At 58.7% G+C, this 15,052-nt stretch overlaps 1 protein-coding gene across 2 annotated transcripts in view; it reads right to left on the reverse strand.

Moving 5' to 3' along the window:
- Positions 1–15,052, reverse strand: part of ADAMTS10 (ADAM metallopeptidase with thrombospondin type 1 motif 10) — a 65,463-nt gene that overhangs the window by 17,823 nt on the left and 32,588 nt on the right. The window contains exons 6-14 of one of the 2 annotated variants that reach the window (XM_064175122.1): positions 14,096–14,179; positions 13,143–13,288; positions 12,868–12,911; positions 11,389–11,494; positions 10,031–10,177; positions 8,504–8,634; positions 6,232–6,335; positions 2,273–2,418; positions 1,424–1,487 (exon numbers count right to left, since the gene is read on the reverse strand). In XM_064175122.1, coding sequence (XP_064031192.1) covers positions 1,424–1,487; positions 2,273–2,418; positions 6,232–6,335; positions 8,504–8,634; positions 10,031–10,177; positions 11,389–11,494; positions 12,868–12,911; positions 13,143–13,288; positions 14,096–14,179 — 972 coding nt within the window. Of the gene's footprint in view, positions 1–1,423; positions 1,488–2,272; positions 2,419–6,231; positions 6,340–8,492; positions 8,635–10,030; positions 10,178–11,388; positions 11,495–12,867; positions 12,912–13,142; positions 13,289–14,095; positions 14,180–15,052 lie in introns of both variants that reach the window. The other variant, XM_064175121.1, reaches the window with a different exon arrangement.

Consider the following 15,052-nt stretch of genomic DNA (forward strand, 5'->3'; position numbering starts at 1 on the left):
GATGGCACCAGCCCTGGCACCTGGACACTTCAGCACAGCAGGAGCATCCTTCTTGCTAAGCTAGGCACTGCTCAAGGCTCATGGCAGGAGCTTCTAGCAGCCTCCCAGCCACCACCAGCACCAACCCTGGGAGGAGATGGCACCAGCCCTGGCACCTGGACACTACAGCATGGCAGGAGCATTCTTCTTGCTAAGCTAGGCACTGCTCAAGGCTCATGGCAGGAGCTTCCAGAGCCCTCCCAGCCACCACCAGCACCAACCCTGGGAGGAGATGGCACCAGCCCTGGCACCTGGACACTACAGCATGGCAGGAGCATCCTTCTTGCTAAGCTAGGCACTGCTCAAGGCTCATGGCAGGAGCTCTTGGGCCCTCCTTGGGCTGTCTGCAGACACCACCTTTGCTCTGGTGAGCAAGCCTGGGTGCAAAGCCCAGGGGCAGCAGTGAGGAACCATCTTTTCTTCACTACCAGCCTGTGGATGTTTCCCAGGTCCAAAGCTTCCCCAGAGCTCCCCTGCAGCACAGTTTCTTCCTCTGCTCCTCTTCAGGTTCAACTCTCAGCCCTGGGAATTTGAGGAGCTGCTCTCACCTGCCCAGCCTGCACTTGCAGCACCCAAGAGGGAATCAATGTCACAGAACCACAGAATGTCAGGGGCTGGAAGGGACCTCCAAAGCTCATCCAGTCCACCTCTCCTGCCAGAGCAGGATCTCCCAGACCAGATCACACAGGAGCATGTCCAGGCAGGTTTTGAATACCTCCAGAGAGAAAATCTCTGTGCTGGATCTCTCTGATCTCTTCTCCTTCACCTCCTTATCTTTTTTGGGCCCCTTCCTGATGCTGAAGCCCTGCAGGCACACACCACCCACTCCTCACCCACCCAGCCACCCTCTGAGCCAGCTCAGGCGTGCAGCATCCTGCTCAGCCTGCCCCACTGTGGGCACACTGCTGGCACAGCACAGCTCACTCCCAGCCCTGGCTCCACACAAACAGCCCTGTGAGGGGGTTCCAGGAGGAGAATCACAGAATCAAGCAGGTATGGAGAGAGCTCCAAGCTCAGCCAGCACAACCCAGCCCCCAGCCCTGCCCAGGCACCAGACCATGGCACTCAGTGCCCCAGCCAGGCTTGGCTTCAACACCTCCAGCCACAGCCACTCCACCACCTCCCTGGGCAGCCCATTCCAGTGCCAATCACTCTCTCTGCCTAACATCCAGAAGGTCCTTGCTGTGACACAGCCCTGCTAAGAAGGTCCTTGCTGTGACACAGCCCTGCTAAGAAGGTCCTTGCTGTGACACAGCCCTGCTAAGAAGGTCCTTGCTGTGGCACAGCCCTGCTAGGAAGGTCCTTGCTGTGACACAGCCCTGCTAGGAAGGTCCTTGCTGTGACACAGCCCTGCTAGGCCACCCCTGCTGCTGGCTCTACTCACGTCGGTGTTGCAGGACCGGTAGCGCTTCCGCTCGCCCAGGCAGTACCTCCCTCCGATGGTTGGCCTGGCAAAGCAGCAAGGGGACAGCCAGCTGAGGGCACTGAGCTGTGCTGCTGCCAGCCCTGAGGCTGAAGGAGCACCAAAGCTTGCCATAAAACACAGAGTCAGAGAATGGTTCGGGTGGGAAGGGGCCTGCCAAGGTCATCTCTAGTCTGCAGTCACAGCAGGGACATCTGTGACTAGGGCAGGTGGCTCAGAGCCCTTCAAGCCTGACCTGGGATGATTCCAGGGGTGAGGCAGCTCCCACCCCTCTGGGTCACCTGGGGCAGGGTCTCACCATCCTCAGTGCCACAAATTCCTCCCTTCTCCCCAGTCCTAATCTCCCTGGTTTTAGTTCAAACCATCCCTCCCTTGCCTTGTCCCAACAGGCTCTGCTCAAAACTCTGTCCCCAGCTTTCTGCTCAACACTGCAAGGCCACCAGAAGCCCTCCCTGGAGCCTTCTCTTCTCCAGGCTGTCCAAGGTCAACTCTCTCAGCCTGGCCTCACAGCAGAGCCCTGCCAGCCCTGCTGTGAGCTCCTCTGGCCCCACTCTACCAGGTCCTGCTCTGTGCCCTGCTCAGGACTCCAGAGCTGCCCCAGCAGAGCAGAGCAGAGTGGCAGAATCTCCTCCCTCCACCTGCAGCAGCTCTGCAGCAGTGCAGCCCCCAGCAGCCCCCCCCCAGCCCCTCACTTCGGCTCTGCAGCAGTCAAGATCCTGCTGGCAACTGAACAGATAAGCTGGCAGCTGCCTTCCCCACTGCCCCCTCCACCAGCCATGCCCAGGCAGTGCCATGCTGAGGGGCACCTACCGTGGGCTGTCGCAGTGGCGAACGGACGAGGAGACTCCTCCACCACAGGTCCTGCTGCACTCCCCCCAGGAGGACCACGTCCCCCAGGCACCATCCACGCCCTCGGGGCGGGTGCCAAAGGGCACACACTCCCTCTTGTAGCACCACTGCGGAGAGACAGAGCTTGAGCCAGCCTGGGCACCTGCCAGCCTCCGCCGGGGCGGCAGGCTCAGGGTTGCTGCGGTGCGTGGGCACTGGCACCACTGTCTGCTGCCTCCCAGGGGCTGGGGTGAGAGCTTTGGGTGGGGGTGAGGGCTTCGTGGGGTGTGAGAGCTTCGTGTGGGTGTGAGAGCTTCGTGGGGGTGTGAGAGCTTCATGTGGGTGAGAGCTTCGTGTGGGTGAGAGCTTCGTGTGGGTGAGAGCTTCGTGTGGCTGTGAGAGCTTCGTGTGGCTGTGAGAGCTTCGGGTGGGTGTGAGAGCTTTGTGTGGGGGTGAGAGCTTCGTGTGGGGGTGAGAGCTTCGTGTGGGTGTGAGAGCTTCGTGTGGGTGAGAGCTTCGTGTGGGGGTGAGAGCTTCGTGTGGGGGTGAGAGCTTCGTGTGGGTGTGAGAGCTTCGTGTGGGTGAGAGCTTGGTGTGGGTGTGAGAGCTTCGTGTGGGTGTGAGAGCTTCGTGTGGGTGTGAGAGCTTCGTGTGGGTGTGAGCTTCGTGTGGGTGTGAGAGCTTCGTGTGGCTGTGAGAGCTTCGTGTGGGTGAGAGCTTCGTGTGGGTGAGAGCTTTGTGTGGCTGTGAGAGCTTCGTGTGGGTGAGAGCTTCGTGTGGGTGTGAGAGCTTCGTGTGGGTGAGAGCTTCGTGTGGGTGAGAGCTTCGTGTGGGTGAGAGCTTCGTGTGGCTGTGAGAGCTTCGTGTGGGTGAGAGCTTCGTGTGGCTGTGAGAGCTTCGTGTGGGTGTGAGAGCTTCGTGTGGCTGTGAGAGCTTCGTGTGGGTGTGAGAGCTTCGTGTGGGTGAGAGCTTCGTGTGGGTGAGAGCTTTGTGTGGGTGAGAGCTTTGTGTGGGTGTGAGAGCTTCGTGTGGGTGTGAGAGCTTCGTGTGGGTGAGAGCTTTGTGTGGGTGTGAGAGCTTCGTGTGGGTGAGAGCTTCGTGTGGGTGAGAGCTTCGTGTGGGTGTGAGAGCTTCGTGTGGGTGAGAGCTTCGTGTGGGTGAGAGCTTTGTGTGGGTGTGAGAGCTTCGGGTGGGGGTGAAAGCTTCGGGTGGGTTAGAGCTTTGTATGTGTGTGAGCTTCGTGTGGGTGAGAACTTTGTATGTGTGTGAGCTTGCTGTGGATGGGAGCTTGGTGTGGGGGTGAGAGCTTGGTGTGGGCGAGAGGGAGCTCAGGCTGCAGCTCCAGCAGTTAAAAGCTGCCCCTGCCCAAACCCACAGAGGCTCCAGGTTAAAATCAGGTTTGGGTTGTAACAGCAGCACTGTTGTGCCCTGTTCTGCCAAGGCTCCTTCAAGAACCTGCCTGTCCCTGTCCTGCTGAGTGACAGCTGCTGATGGCAACTTGCCTCTGCACTCTCTGCCTTGCAGCTGGCACCCCTGGAGTCAGTGGTGATGCAAGGAGCAGCACAGTGCCAGACTCGCTGCCGCTCGCCGGGCATGGTGCCAGGCACCAGAGCTCTCTCGGGGGCTGAGAGAACCCCAGGAAGGAAGGAACTGCTGTGTGCTCCTTCCAGGGGCTGATAACCCACCCTGGAGCTGCTGGCACAGCCTCTCCTGAGCCAGGCACAAACGAATAGCAGAGGACAAAGAGAAGCAGAGGAAGGTAACTGAGAGGTTCAGACTGGGTCAGCATCTTCCCTGGGCAGAGCTGCCATGGGGGCTGTGGCTGCTTTCTCACTGCTCTCAGGGCCATTTGAAGCAGCACAACTGCTGAGGGGGAGGAAAGAGAGCCCTAAAAGTGGGAGGAAAGCTGCTTACAGACCACGAGAGAGAAAACCAGAGGAGCAGTGGAAAAGAATTGCCATTGTGTAGGGTGAGTCTCCAGCAGCAGGGATGTCCAGCCCCAGGAGCTGTCAGCTCCTCTGCAATCCCATTTCCAGCAGAACCAAGAATGATGCCTTTGTGTCCCAGCCACTCCCTCCCCTCCACAGCAGCTTCTTAAGGATCTGAAATGGTTTCTTGGGAATGGTTTTCTTTCTCTTTTTTTTTATCCCTGCAGTGGATAAAAACCAAAACCAAACCCCAACACATCTGCGTTGAATGGGGAATGGCCCAGCCCTGACTCTCCTTTGTCCTACTCCTTGCTCGGTTTCTCTTTGCTTTCTCCTGGTGCAAATGGGTGTAGGAGGTGCAGGGAATGAAATGATAGCAACAAGCAAGCCCAAATTCACTCTCCAAATGGATGGTGATGAAAAGTCTTGCCCTCCTCCCTCAGCTGAGGCTGAAGGGTGAAGGTCTCCTCTCACCTAAGCTTGCCAGGCAGCTTTTCACCAGGTTCCTCTGAAAGCCTCTTACAAAATAGGGGCAAAAAAAAGAATCACTTTTCTCAGGCCAGCCAAGAGAGCTCAGCAAAGCTGAGGAGAAGTCACAGGAGCACACAATGAACCAGGCTGGGAAAGATCTCTGAGATCATCGAGTCCAACCTGTAGCCTAACACCTTCTAATTAGCTAAGCCATGGCACTAAGTGCCTCCTGCAGACTCCTCTCAAACACCTCCAGGAATGGAGACTCCACCACCTCCCTAGGCAGCCCATTCCAGTGCCAATCACTCTCTCTGCCAGGACCTTCCTAACAACATCCAGCCTCAGCCTGCCCTGACACAGCTTCAGCCTGGGTCACCTTCTTCTGGCCCTGGCTGCCTGGCAGCAGAGCCCAACCCCACCTGGCTACAGCCTCCCTGCAGGCAGCTGCAGGCAGCAATCAGCTCTGCCCTCAGCCTCCTCTGCTGCAGGCTGCACCCCCCCAGCTCCCTCAGCCTCTCCTCACAGGGCTCTGCTCCAGGCCCCTCCCCAGCCTTGCTGCCCTTCTCCAAACACCTTCCAGCACCTCAACAGCTCTCTGCAATTCAGGAGCCCAGAACTGGACACAGCACTCAAGCTGTGGCCTGAGCAGTGCTGAGCACAGAGGCAGAAGAATCTCCCTTGTCCTGCTGCCCACACTGCTCCTGAGCCAGCCCAGGCTGCCATTGGCTCTGCTGCCCACCTGGGCACTGCTGCCTCCTCTGCAGCTCCTCTCTCCCACCACCCCCAGGGCCCTCTCTGCCTGCCTGCTCTCAGCCACTCTGACTCCAACCTATAGCACTGCATGAAGTTGTTGTGGCCAAAGTGCAGTACTTGGCCTTGCTAAAACTCCTGGCACTGGACTGTGCCCATCTGTGCAGCCTGTCAGGTCCCTCTGCAGAGCCCTCCTGCCCTCTAACAGATCCAAATCTGCTCCCAACTTGGTGTCATCTTCAGAAGTCACTTATCTAAAGCTTGAGGTTACCTCACTGTGCTTGCTAGGAGCTTGCTGGAGAGGACACTTCATGCCCTGCATCTCCCTGCACCTCACTCTGCTTCCTTGGAGCTTGCTGGAGTGGAGACTTCATGCCCTGCATCTCCCTGCACCTCATTCTGCTTCCTAGGAGCTTGCTGGAGTGGAGACTTCATGCCCTGCATCTCCCTGCACCTCCCTGCACTTGCTAGGAGCTTACTGGAGTGGAGACTTCACGCCCTGCATCTCCTGCACCTCACTGTGCTTGCTAGGAGCTTGCTGGAGCAGGAACTTCACACCCTGCATCTCCAGCAGTGTCCAAGGTCTGGGGTGGTCCCTGGGGTGGTCCCTGGGGTGGTCCCTGGCACATTGTCTGTGCTGGAGGGGAGGGTGTGGTGGCTTCAGGCTCTGGGAGGCAGGGGAGGACAGGCTGGTGGGTTGCTCTTAAATCAATTCCATGCTCACTCAAGAGGGACAGTGGAGGAGTGGAGGAGGGATTCAAGCAGTGGCTGTGGTGGCCCAGGCCTCCTTACCCCCTTGTCAATGGTGTTGGTTTGGCAGATGGTGCCCTCGGCAGCAGGGATGCTGTTGGTTATGCAGCGATTGCTCTTACTCAGGCACCACAACTCACTGCAGACTTCCTGGAAAGAGAGATTTTGGGGGTGGGGGAGGGAAGGAGAGGGGAGAGGGAAAGAGGAAGAAAGAGACAAAGAAACAAAGCTGGGATTAGGATTGGCTTGGGCAGGGGGTGAGGAGGCTGTGACAGCAGTGCCGGTGAGCTGGTCTGGGGCAGAAGGGGACAGGAGGGGTTCAGCACGGTGGGGGGAAAAGTGGGGTCAAATCTTGCCAGGTGTTGCCAGCTGCAGTCACACAGCCCTCTGGGCAGCCTGAGACAGGGTCTCAGCACCCTCCCTTGACACAGTTTCTGCCTTTTCCCTTGCCTGAATCTCCTTCTTTCAGTTCCAAACCATCCCTCCTTGTGCTGTCCCAACTGGCCCTGCTCAAAAGGCTGTCCCCAGCTTTCTGCTCAGCCCTTTAAGCACTGAAAGGCCACCAGGAGGTCTCCCTGAAGCCTTCTCCAAGCTGAACATTCCCAACTTTCCCAACCTGTCCTCACAACAGAGAGCACAGCTCCTGCCACCACCTTAACTTCCAGCTTCAGCACTACTCAGAGAGTGACCACATCTGTACCAACCTCCTCTCCAGGGAGCATCTCTGCTTCCTCTCTTACAAGCATGGCAACCCTTGAGGCCACCACAGCTGCAAGCTCAACCAGGATGGAAGCCTCCAGCACAGCTGCCAGGACCACATCTGCTCTGATCACTGTTGTGGCCTCTGCTGGCCCCACACCAGCATGGCCTGAAGGTTTCTCTGTGCTCTGTGTGCTGCTGGCACAGTGACCTCCTGGCCTCCTGCCTGCCCCTATGGCAGCATGACCCAGAGGACAGCTGCCAGGCAGGTAGCAGCCTGCTCCTCACCCTGCAGGCTTGCTCCAGCCTTCCAGCCAGGCACTCTGCACCCTGCCAAGGGCTGGGCTCTCACCACTAACTGATACCCCTGCAGCAGCTGACTCAGCCACTGGGAATCCTCTGCACTGGCACCCAGAGGGGTGAACAGATGAGCTCAGGACTTCTCTGCATCCCTCCCAGTCCTAAGGCTGTGATAGCAGAGTGCCAGAGGGCAAGGAAACCCCCCCAGGGTCTGAGCCAAGAGCAGCTCCGAGACATGAAGGAGTTTTTGGATCCCAGCTCCTCTGCCAAAGCCCAGCTGCAGAGCAGAAAGTCTCTTCAGTCTTCAGAAGGCATCTCCCCCCCTCACTGCTCTGCAGAGCCAGGCAGGAGCTCCTCTAAGGTCACCAAGAGAGAGGACTTCCAGCACCTCAACAAGGCCACCAAGGCAAGAGGAGAGAGCTGATCAGCTGCTGGAAGGGGCTGTTGATCTGGATCATCTCCAGGAAGGATTCTTCAGCTCAAGTTGGCAGGGACAAACCAAGAGGAGCCCTTCCCTGTGCCAGCCACCCCTGGATTCACAGGCTCACAGATGTTAGGGGTTGGAAGGGACCCAAAGGGATCGTTGAGTCCAATCCTCCCTGCCAGAGCAGCACCACACAATCTAGCTCAGGGCACACAGGAACACATCCAGACAGGCCTGGAAAGGCTTCACACAAGGAGACTCCACAACCTCTCTGGGCAGCCTGTGCCAGGGCTCTGGGACCCTTCCAGACAAGAAGTTGCCCTTGTGCTGAGCTGGAACCTCCTGTGCTGCAGCTTCCATCCATTGCTGCTTGTCCTGTGCCAGGGAGCAGTGAGCAGAGCCTGTCTCCCCCTCCTGACCCCCAGCCCTCAGAGATTGATAAGCATTGATTCAATCCCCTCTCAGTCTTCTCTTCTGCAGCCTAAGCAGCCCCAGGGCCCTCAGCCTCTCCTCAGCAGGCAGTACTGCAGTCCCCTCCTCATCCTCACAGCTCTCCCTTAGACTCTCTCCAGCAGATCCCTGTCCCTCTGCAACTGTGGAGCCCCAAACCAAAGGCAGTGCTCAAGATGAGGTCTCAGCAGGTCACAGGGGTAGCAGAACTTCCCTGCATCTCCTGGACACACTCTTCCCAACACATCCCATCAGCAGCGAGTGATCGGAGCCTGTCCCCACCTCCCTCCTCCTCTCCTCGCTACCTTCCTTAAATTGAGGGGCCCAGAACTGGACAGCAAGCAGTGTGGGCAGCCCCCTGTGAGCCCTCCAGCCTCCCAGCCCACCCTGCATCCCCTGGGAACCATAGTAAAGCAGGAAGGCTCTCTACCCCGTATTTACACTGGCGGGATTTGACGCCGTACTGGAAGCGGCACTGCTCGTCCGCGTCGTACGCCTGCCCCGGAGCCACCGTCGGGTAGATGAAGTCCTGCTTGGGAGGAGCATTGTTCAGGCACAGTCCCATGCCAGAGCTGCAGACAAGAGGGGAGAAGCAGGGATCAGGCAGGCTTGGCTTGGAGGAGACTGTCCTGCAGGTGGAGGTGCTAGGAAGGGTTGTAGGAAAGTCCTGGAGGAGGAGGGGAAGGAAGGCGCATAGGAGAGTGTCAGAGAAGAGGAGGTGAAAGGAGGCTCATAGGAGAGTGTCCTGGAGGAGGAGGTGAAGGAAGGGTTGTAGGAGAGTCACAGAGGAGGAGGTGAAGGAAGGCTCATAGGAGAGTGTCCTGGAGCAGGAGGTGAAGGAAGGGTTTTAGGAGAGTGTCACAGAAGAGGAGGTGAAAGGAGGCTCATAGGAGAGTGTCCTGGAGGAGGAGGTGAAGGAAGGGCTGCAGCAGAGTGTCCTGGAGGAGGAGGTGAAGGAAGGGCTGCAGGAGAGTGTCCTGGAGGAGGAGGTGAAGGAAGGGCTGCAGCAGAGTGTCCTGGAGGAGGAGGTGAAGGAAGGGCTGCAGCAGAGTGTCCTGGAGGAGGAGGGGAAGGAAGGGCTGCAGGAGAGTGTCCTGGAGGAGGAGGTGAAGGAAGGGCTGCAGGAGAGTGTCCTGGAGGAGGAGGTGAAGGAAGGGCTGCAGCAGAGTGTCCTGGAGGAGGAGGTGAAGGAAGGGCTGCAGGAGAGTGTCCTGGAGCAGGAGGTGAAGGAAGGGCTGCAGGAGAGTGTCCTGGAGGAGGAGGTGAAGGAAGGGCTGCAGGAGAGTGTCCTGGAGGAGGAGGTGAAGGAAGGGCTGCAGGAGAGTGTCCTGGAGCAGGAGGTGAAGGAAGGGCTGCAGGAGAGTGTCCTGGAGCAGGAGGTGAAGGAAGGGCTGCAGAAGAGTGTCCTGGAGCAGGAGGTGAAGGAAGGGCTGCAGCAGAGTGTCCTGGAGGAGGAGGTGAAGGAAGGGCTGCAGGAGAGTGTCCTGGAGGAGGAGGCAGCAGCAAGCCTTGTAGGACCCAAACCCCATTCTCCTCTGCGACTTGTTCACACCTGGTAAGTCCTCCCCAGCACCTAGAGGAGCTGCCTATGCCAGGCAGGCCCAAGTCCTGCCTGCAAATCCTCCTTCCCTACCACACCAACCCTTCTCTGCAGCTCCTGGCTGATCTTCAGGAGCAGCCAAATGCCTCCAGAAGCTACTGAGCTGTTTGTGAAGTTTCTGGAAGTAGGAAAGCTAAACAAAGGTCTCATAGGTGCAAGATAGGTGGGATCAGGGTCTTCTGCAGGCAAGCAAGTCCAGGATGGAAGGAAAGGTCCTGGGATAGGATGAGATGCTGGGAGACAAGACAGGAGGTGCATGGGCTGTGCCCTCTGGGGACTTTGCCCCCTCCACCCAAGCGACCACAAGAGGCTTGGAGGTGCCTACTGGTTGTGAGGCAGAAGAAAGGGCAGTGAGGTGGGGTCCTTACTCCAGGAAGCTGGTGATGTAGTCCCTGCTGCAGGTGGACCAGACAAAGGGGTTGGTTTTCATGGTGATGTGGGCAGCCATCAGCTTGGCTGTCTCCTGCCCGCGGGAGCCGCAGCTGTTGCCGACCCCATCGTGGTTCATGCCAAACCTGGAGGGCACCACAGAAATCACAGAGTCACAGTCACAAAGTCACAGAATCAAAGTCACAGACTCACAGAGTCACAGAATCACAGAGACAGAGTCACAGAATGAACCAGGTTGGAACAGAGCTCCAGGATCATCCAGTCCAACCTAGCGCCTAACCCTTCTGACCAACTAACCCCTGGCACTAAGTGCCTCCTGCAGCCTCCTCTTCAACACCTCCAGCCACAGCCACTCCACCACCTCCCTGGGCAGCCCATTCCAATGCCAATCACTCTGTGAAGAACTCCTCCTCATATCCAGCCTATACTTCCCCTGGCACAGCTTGAGACTGTGTCCCCTTGTCCTGTCCCTGGCTGCCTGGCAGTAGAGCCCAACCCCACCTGGCTACAGCCTCCCTGCAGGCAGCTGCAGGCAGCAATCAGCTCTGCCCTCAGCCTCCTCTGCTGCAGGCTGCACCCCCCCAGCTCCCTCAGCCTCTCCTCACAGGGCTGTGCTCCAGGCCCCTCCCCAGCCTTGCTGCCCTTCTCCAAACACCTTCCAGCACCTCAACAAGGCCACCAAGGCAAGAGGAGAGAGCTGATCAGCTGCTAGGAGGAGCTGTTGATCTGGATCATCTCCAGGAAGGATTCTTCAGCTCAAGTTGGCAGGGACAAACCAAGAGGAGCCCTTCCCTGTGCCAGCCACCCCTGGATTCACAGGCTCACAGATGTTAGGGGTTGGAAGGGACCCAAAGGGATCATTGAGTCCAACCACCCCTGCCAGAGCAGGACCACACAATCCAGCTCAGGGCACACAGGAACACATCCAGACAGGCCTGGAAAGGCTCCACACAAGGAGACTCCACAACCTCTCTGGGCAGCCTGTGCCAGGGCTCTGGGACCCTTCCAGACAAGAAGTTGCCCTTGTGCTGAGCTGCAACCTCCTGTGCTGCAGCTTCCATCCATTGCTGCTTGTCCTGTGCCAGGGAGCAGTGAGCAGAGCCTGTCCCCCCCTCCTGACCCCCAGCCCTCAGAGATTGACAGACATTGATTCAATCCCCTCTGAGTCTTCTCTTCTCCAGCCTAAGCAGCCCCAGAGCCCTCAGCCTCTCCTCAGCAGGCAGTGCTGCAGTCCCCTCCTCATCCTCACAGCCCTCCCTTGGACTCCCTGCAGCAGATCCCTGTCCCTCTGCATCTGGGGAGCCAGAGGGAGGGCAGCACTCGTGGTGTGGCTCACGTGTGGCCGATCTCGTGGGCGATGGTGAAGGCTGTGGCCAGTCCAATGTCCTCGTTGATGCTGCAGCTCCGCTCCCGCTCACACATCCCCCCCACGGGGGCCAGGCCTAGGGAACCACAGAACCAAAGAGTGTCAGGGGCTGGAAGGGACCCTCCAAAGCTCAGCCAGTCCAACCCCTGCCAGAGCAGCATCTCCTGTAGCAGAGCACACAGGAACACATCCAGGAGGGTTGTGAATGTCTCCAGAGAGGGAGACTCCACAGCCCCCCTGGGCAGCCTGTGCCAGGCTCTGGCACCCTCACAGGCAAAAAATTCCTCCTCATCTTTAAATGAAGCTTCCTCTGCCTCAGCTGCCACCCAGTGCCCGCTGAAGCCAGACAGAGACTGTCACAAAGGCCACAGAGGTGTCACAGGAGGTCAGCACAAAGCAGCTGTAGGGCACATGGGTGGCATTGGAGGAGGAACTGCTCTGCTTTGTGCTCACCAACCAGAACCTGCTGGTTTCATAGAATAACAGAATCCAGCAGGTTGGAAGAGAGCTCCAAGCTCAAACAGCCCAACCTAGCACCCAGCTGCTGCCATTAGTGTTTGCAGGAGAAAGGAGGCTCCAGCCCAGAGGATGGGAGCTGGAAAGCACAAGGCTGCTCCTGCCCAAGGGTAGCCTTGGGCCCTGGGCTTCTCCTCAGCCTGGTAAAAAGGGGGATGGCACAGCCCATCCTCACCAGGCACCCAAAGATGTGCCCACAAGGTCCCACCACCTACCCAGGATGTGTCTGCAAGGTCCCACCACCTACCCAGGATGTGCCCACAAGGTCCCACCACCTACCCAGGACATCTGCAAGGTCCCACCACCTACCCAGGATGTGTCTGCAAGGTCCCACCACCTTCCCAGGACATCTGCAAGGTCCCACCACCTACCCAGGACATCTGCAGGGTCCCACCACCTACCCAGGATGTCTGCAAGGTTCCACCACCTTCCCAGGACATGCCCACAATGTCCCACTACATTCCCAGGACATACCCACAGTGTCTCACCACCTATCCAGAATGTGCCTACAAGGTCCCACCACCTACCCAGGATGTGCCCACCAGGTCCCATCACCTACCCAGGATGACTGCAAGGTCCCACCACCTACCCAGGACGTGCCCACCAGGTCCCACCACCTACCCAGGATTTGCCCACAAGGTCCCACCACCTACCCAGGACATCTGCAGGGTCCCACCACCTTCCCAGGACATCTGCAGGGTCCCACCACCTACCCAGGACATCTGCAAGGTTCCACCACCTTCCCAGGACATGCCCACAATGCCCCACTACATTCCCAGGACATACCCACAGTGTCCCATCACCTACCCAGGATGACTGCAAGGTCCCACCACCTACCCAGGATGCGCCCACAAGATCTCACCACCTACTCAGGATGTGCCCATTTGGTCCCACCACCTACCCAGGACGTGCCCACAAGGTCCCACCACCTACCCAGAGTGCCACAGGGTTTGTTCTTGTAGATGCAGATGTCATATCTGCAAGGAAGAGAAGGCAGCAGTGAGAGCCATGGGATGGGTTGGGCTGGAAGGGACCTTTAAGAGCGTTGCCATCACTGGCGGCTCCGAAGCAGCTGCACTTTACTGGTGGTGTGCTCACACCCAAAGCATTTCAAACCAGGCTCTGGCTCCTGCAGCACTTTGTGGGGTGGAAAGTACCAAGTGTAAGAGCTGAGACCCCTCTGGGCCATGCTGTACCCCAGCCCTGACCTGGTGATGAGCACGGCGGTGTCGTGGTTGGCGATGCCGCTCTCGGGGATGGCGTTGCCGTTGCCGTTCCTGTTCACGATGGACTTCTGCCACTTGCAGAAGCTGTCCAGGGATTTCCCAGCGTGGTGATTGATCTCCAGTGTGGGCTGCAACAGAAGCAGCAGGACAGGGGCTGTGCCCAGGCAAGCTCTGGTGTGAAGGCACTGCCTGTTGCCACGCTGGCAGAGCGCTGATGCCAGGCCAGGTGCCCTCACCTTGCATGCAAGCCAGGAGAATCAGAGAGTCATAGAATCAGGCAGGCTGGAAGAGAGCTCTGAGCTCAGCCAGTCCAACCCAGCCCCCAGCCCTGCCCAGGCACCAGACCTAAGTGCCCCAGCCAGGCTTGGCTTCAACACCTCCAGCCACAGCCACTCCACCACCTCCCTGGGCAGCCCATTCCAGTGCCAATCACTCTCTCTGCCAGCAACTTCCTCCTCACATCCAGCCTCAACCTGCCCTGACACAGCTTCAGCCTGGGGCCCCTTCTTCTGGCCCTGGCTGCCTGGCAGCAGAGCCCAACCCCACCTGGCTACAGCCTCCCTGCAGGCAGCTGCAGGCAGCAATCAGCTCTGCCCTCAGCCTCCTCTGCTGCAGGCTGCACCCCCCCAGCTCCCTCAGCCTCTCCTCACAGGGCTGTGCTCCAGGCCCCTCCCCAGCCTTGCTGCCCTTCTCCCAACACCTTCCAGCACCTCAACATCTCTCTGCAATTGAGTGGCCCAGAACTGGACACAGCACTTAAGCTCCTTAAACCTCCCTAGAGCCACCTAATCACACCCCTCAGAGGCCCAGAGATCTCAGCCCATCACCTGGAGCCAGTCTCCAGCTGCCATTGGAAGGCTGTGGTGCACCCAAGGGTGGCATCCAAGGGGAACACAGAGATGATGATGGAAGCAGCTCAGCAAAGGCCTCCTTACCTGGTCTTCAGTGAGGAGGATCAGCCTGGTCACCAGGATATTGACAATATTGCCCAGACTCGAGTCCTGGAAAAGTTTGGCAACCTGACCTCCAAGAAACAAGAAAAGAGGAGTCTTAAAAATGAGCTCCCAGGCTGGGCAGTGGTGTGGTGAGCTGGCATGGGCTGGGCACCCAGTGGAGGGCAAGTGGGCTGCTTCCTCAGCGTGGGCTGCAAGGTGATCTTGTTGGAAAGCAGCACTGAGTATGGGGGTTCAGGCAGAAGCTGGGCTGCAGAACCTCCTAAACCATGCTCAGACCTCCCTGCTGCCTTCTGGGGAGAGATTGGAGCAGTGAAGCCAACATCAACCCAGCTCGGTAGGGGCAGGGAACTGCTGCAGAGAGTCCAGTGGAGGCTGCATTGATGTTGAGGGGCCTGGAGCAGCTCTGTGAGGAGCAAAGGCTGAGAGCCTGCAGGAGAGCAGCCCCAGAGGGGAGCTGAGCAATGCTCAGCAACAGCTGAAGGATGGAGGTGATGAGGATGGGGCTGGGTTCTTCTCACGGGGTGCAGTGGTAGGCCAAGGGGCAGTGGGCACAAACTGGCACCCAGGAGGTTGCATCTGAGCAGGAGGAGAAACTCCTTTGGTGTGAGGGTGCTGGAGGCCTGCAGCAGGCTGCCCAGAGAGGTTGTGGAGTCTCCTTCTCTGCAGAGCTTCCAACCCCCCCCCCCCCCCCATGGCATTGTGCTGCTGGGCAAGCTGCTGTGGGTGCTCTGCTGGAGCAGGGGGGGTTGGACTGGATGAGCTCCAGCGGTCCCCTCCAACCCTCCCTGGGCATTGTGCTGCTGGGCAAGCTGCTGTGAGTGCCCTCCTGGAGCTGGGGGGTTGCACTGGATGCTCTCCAGAGCTCCCTTCCAACCCCCCCTGGGCATTGAGCTGCTGGGCAGGCTGCTGTGAGTGCCCTGCTGGAGCTGGGGGGTT

The sequence above is a fragment of the Pogoniulus pusillus genome, chromosome 41 (genome assembly GCF_015220805.1).
Source record: "Pogoniulus pusillus isolate bPogPus1 chromosome 41, bPogPus1.pri, whole genome shotgun sequence".
Classification (NCBI taxonomy): domain Eukaryota; kingdom Metazoa; phylum Chordata; class Aves; order Piciformes; family Lybiidae; genus Pogoniulus; species Pogoniulus pusillus.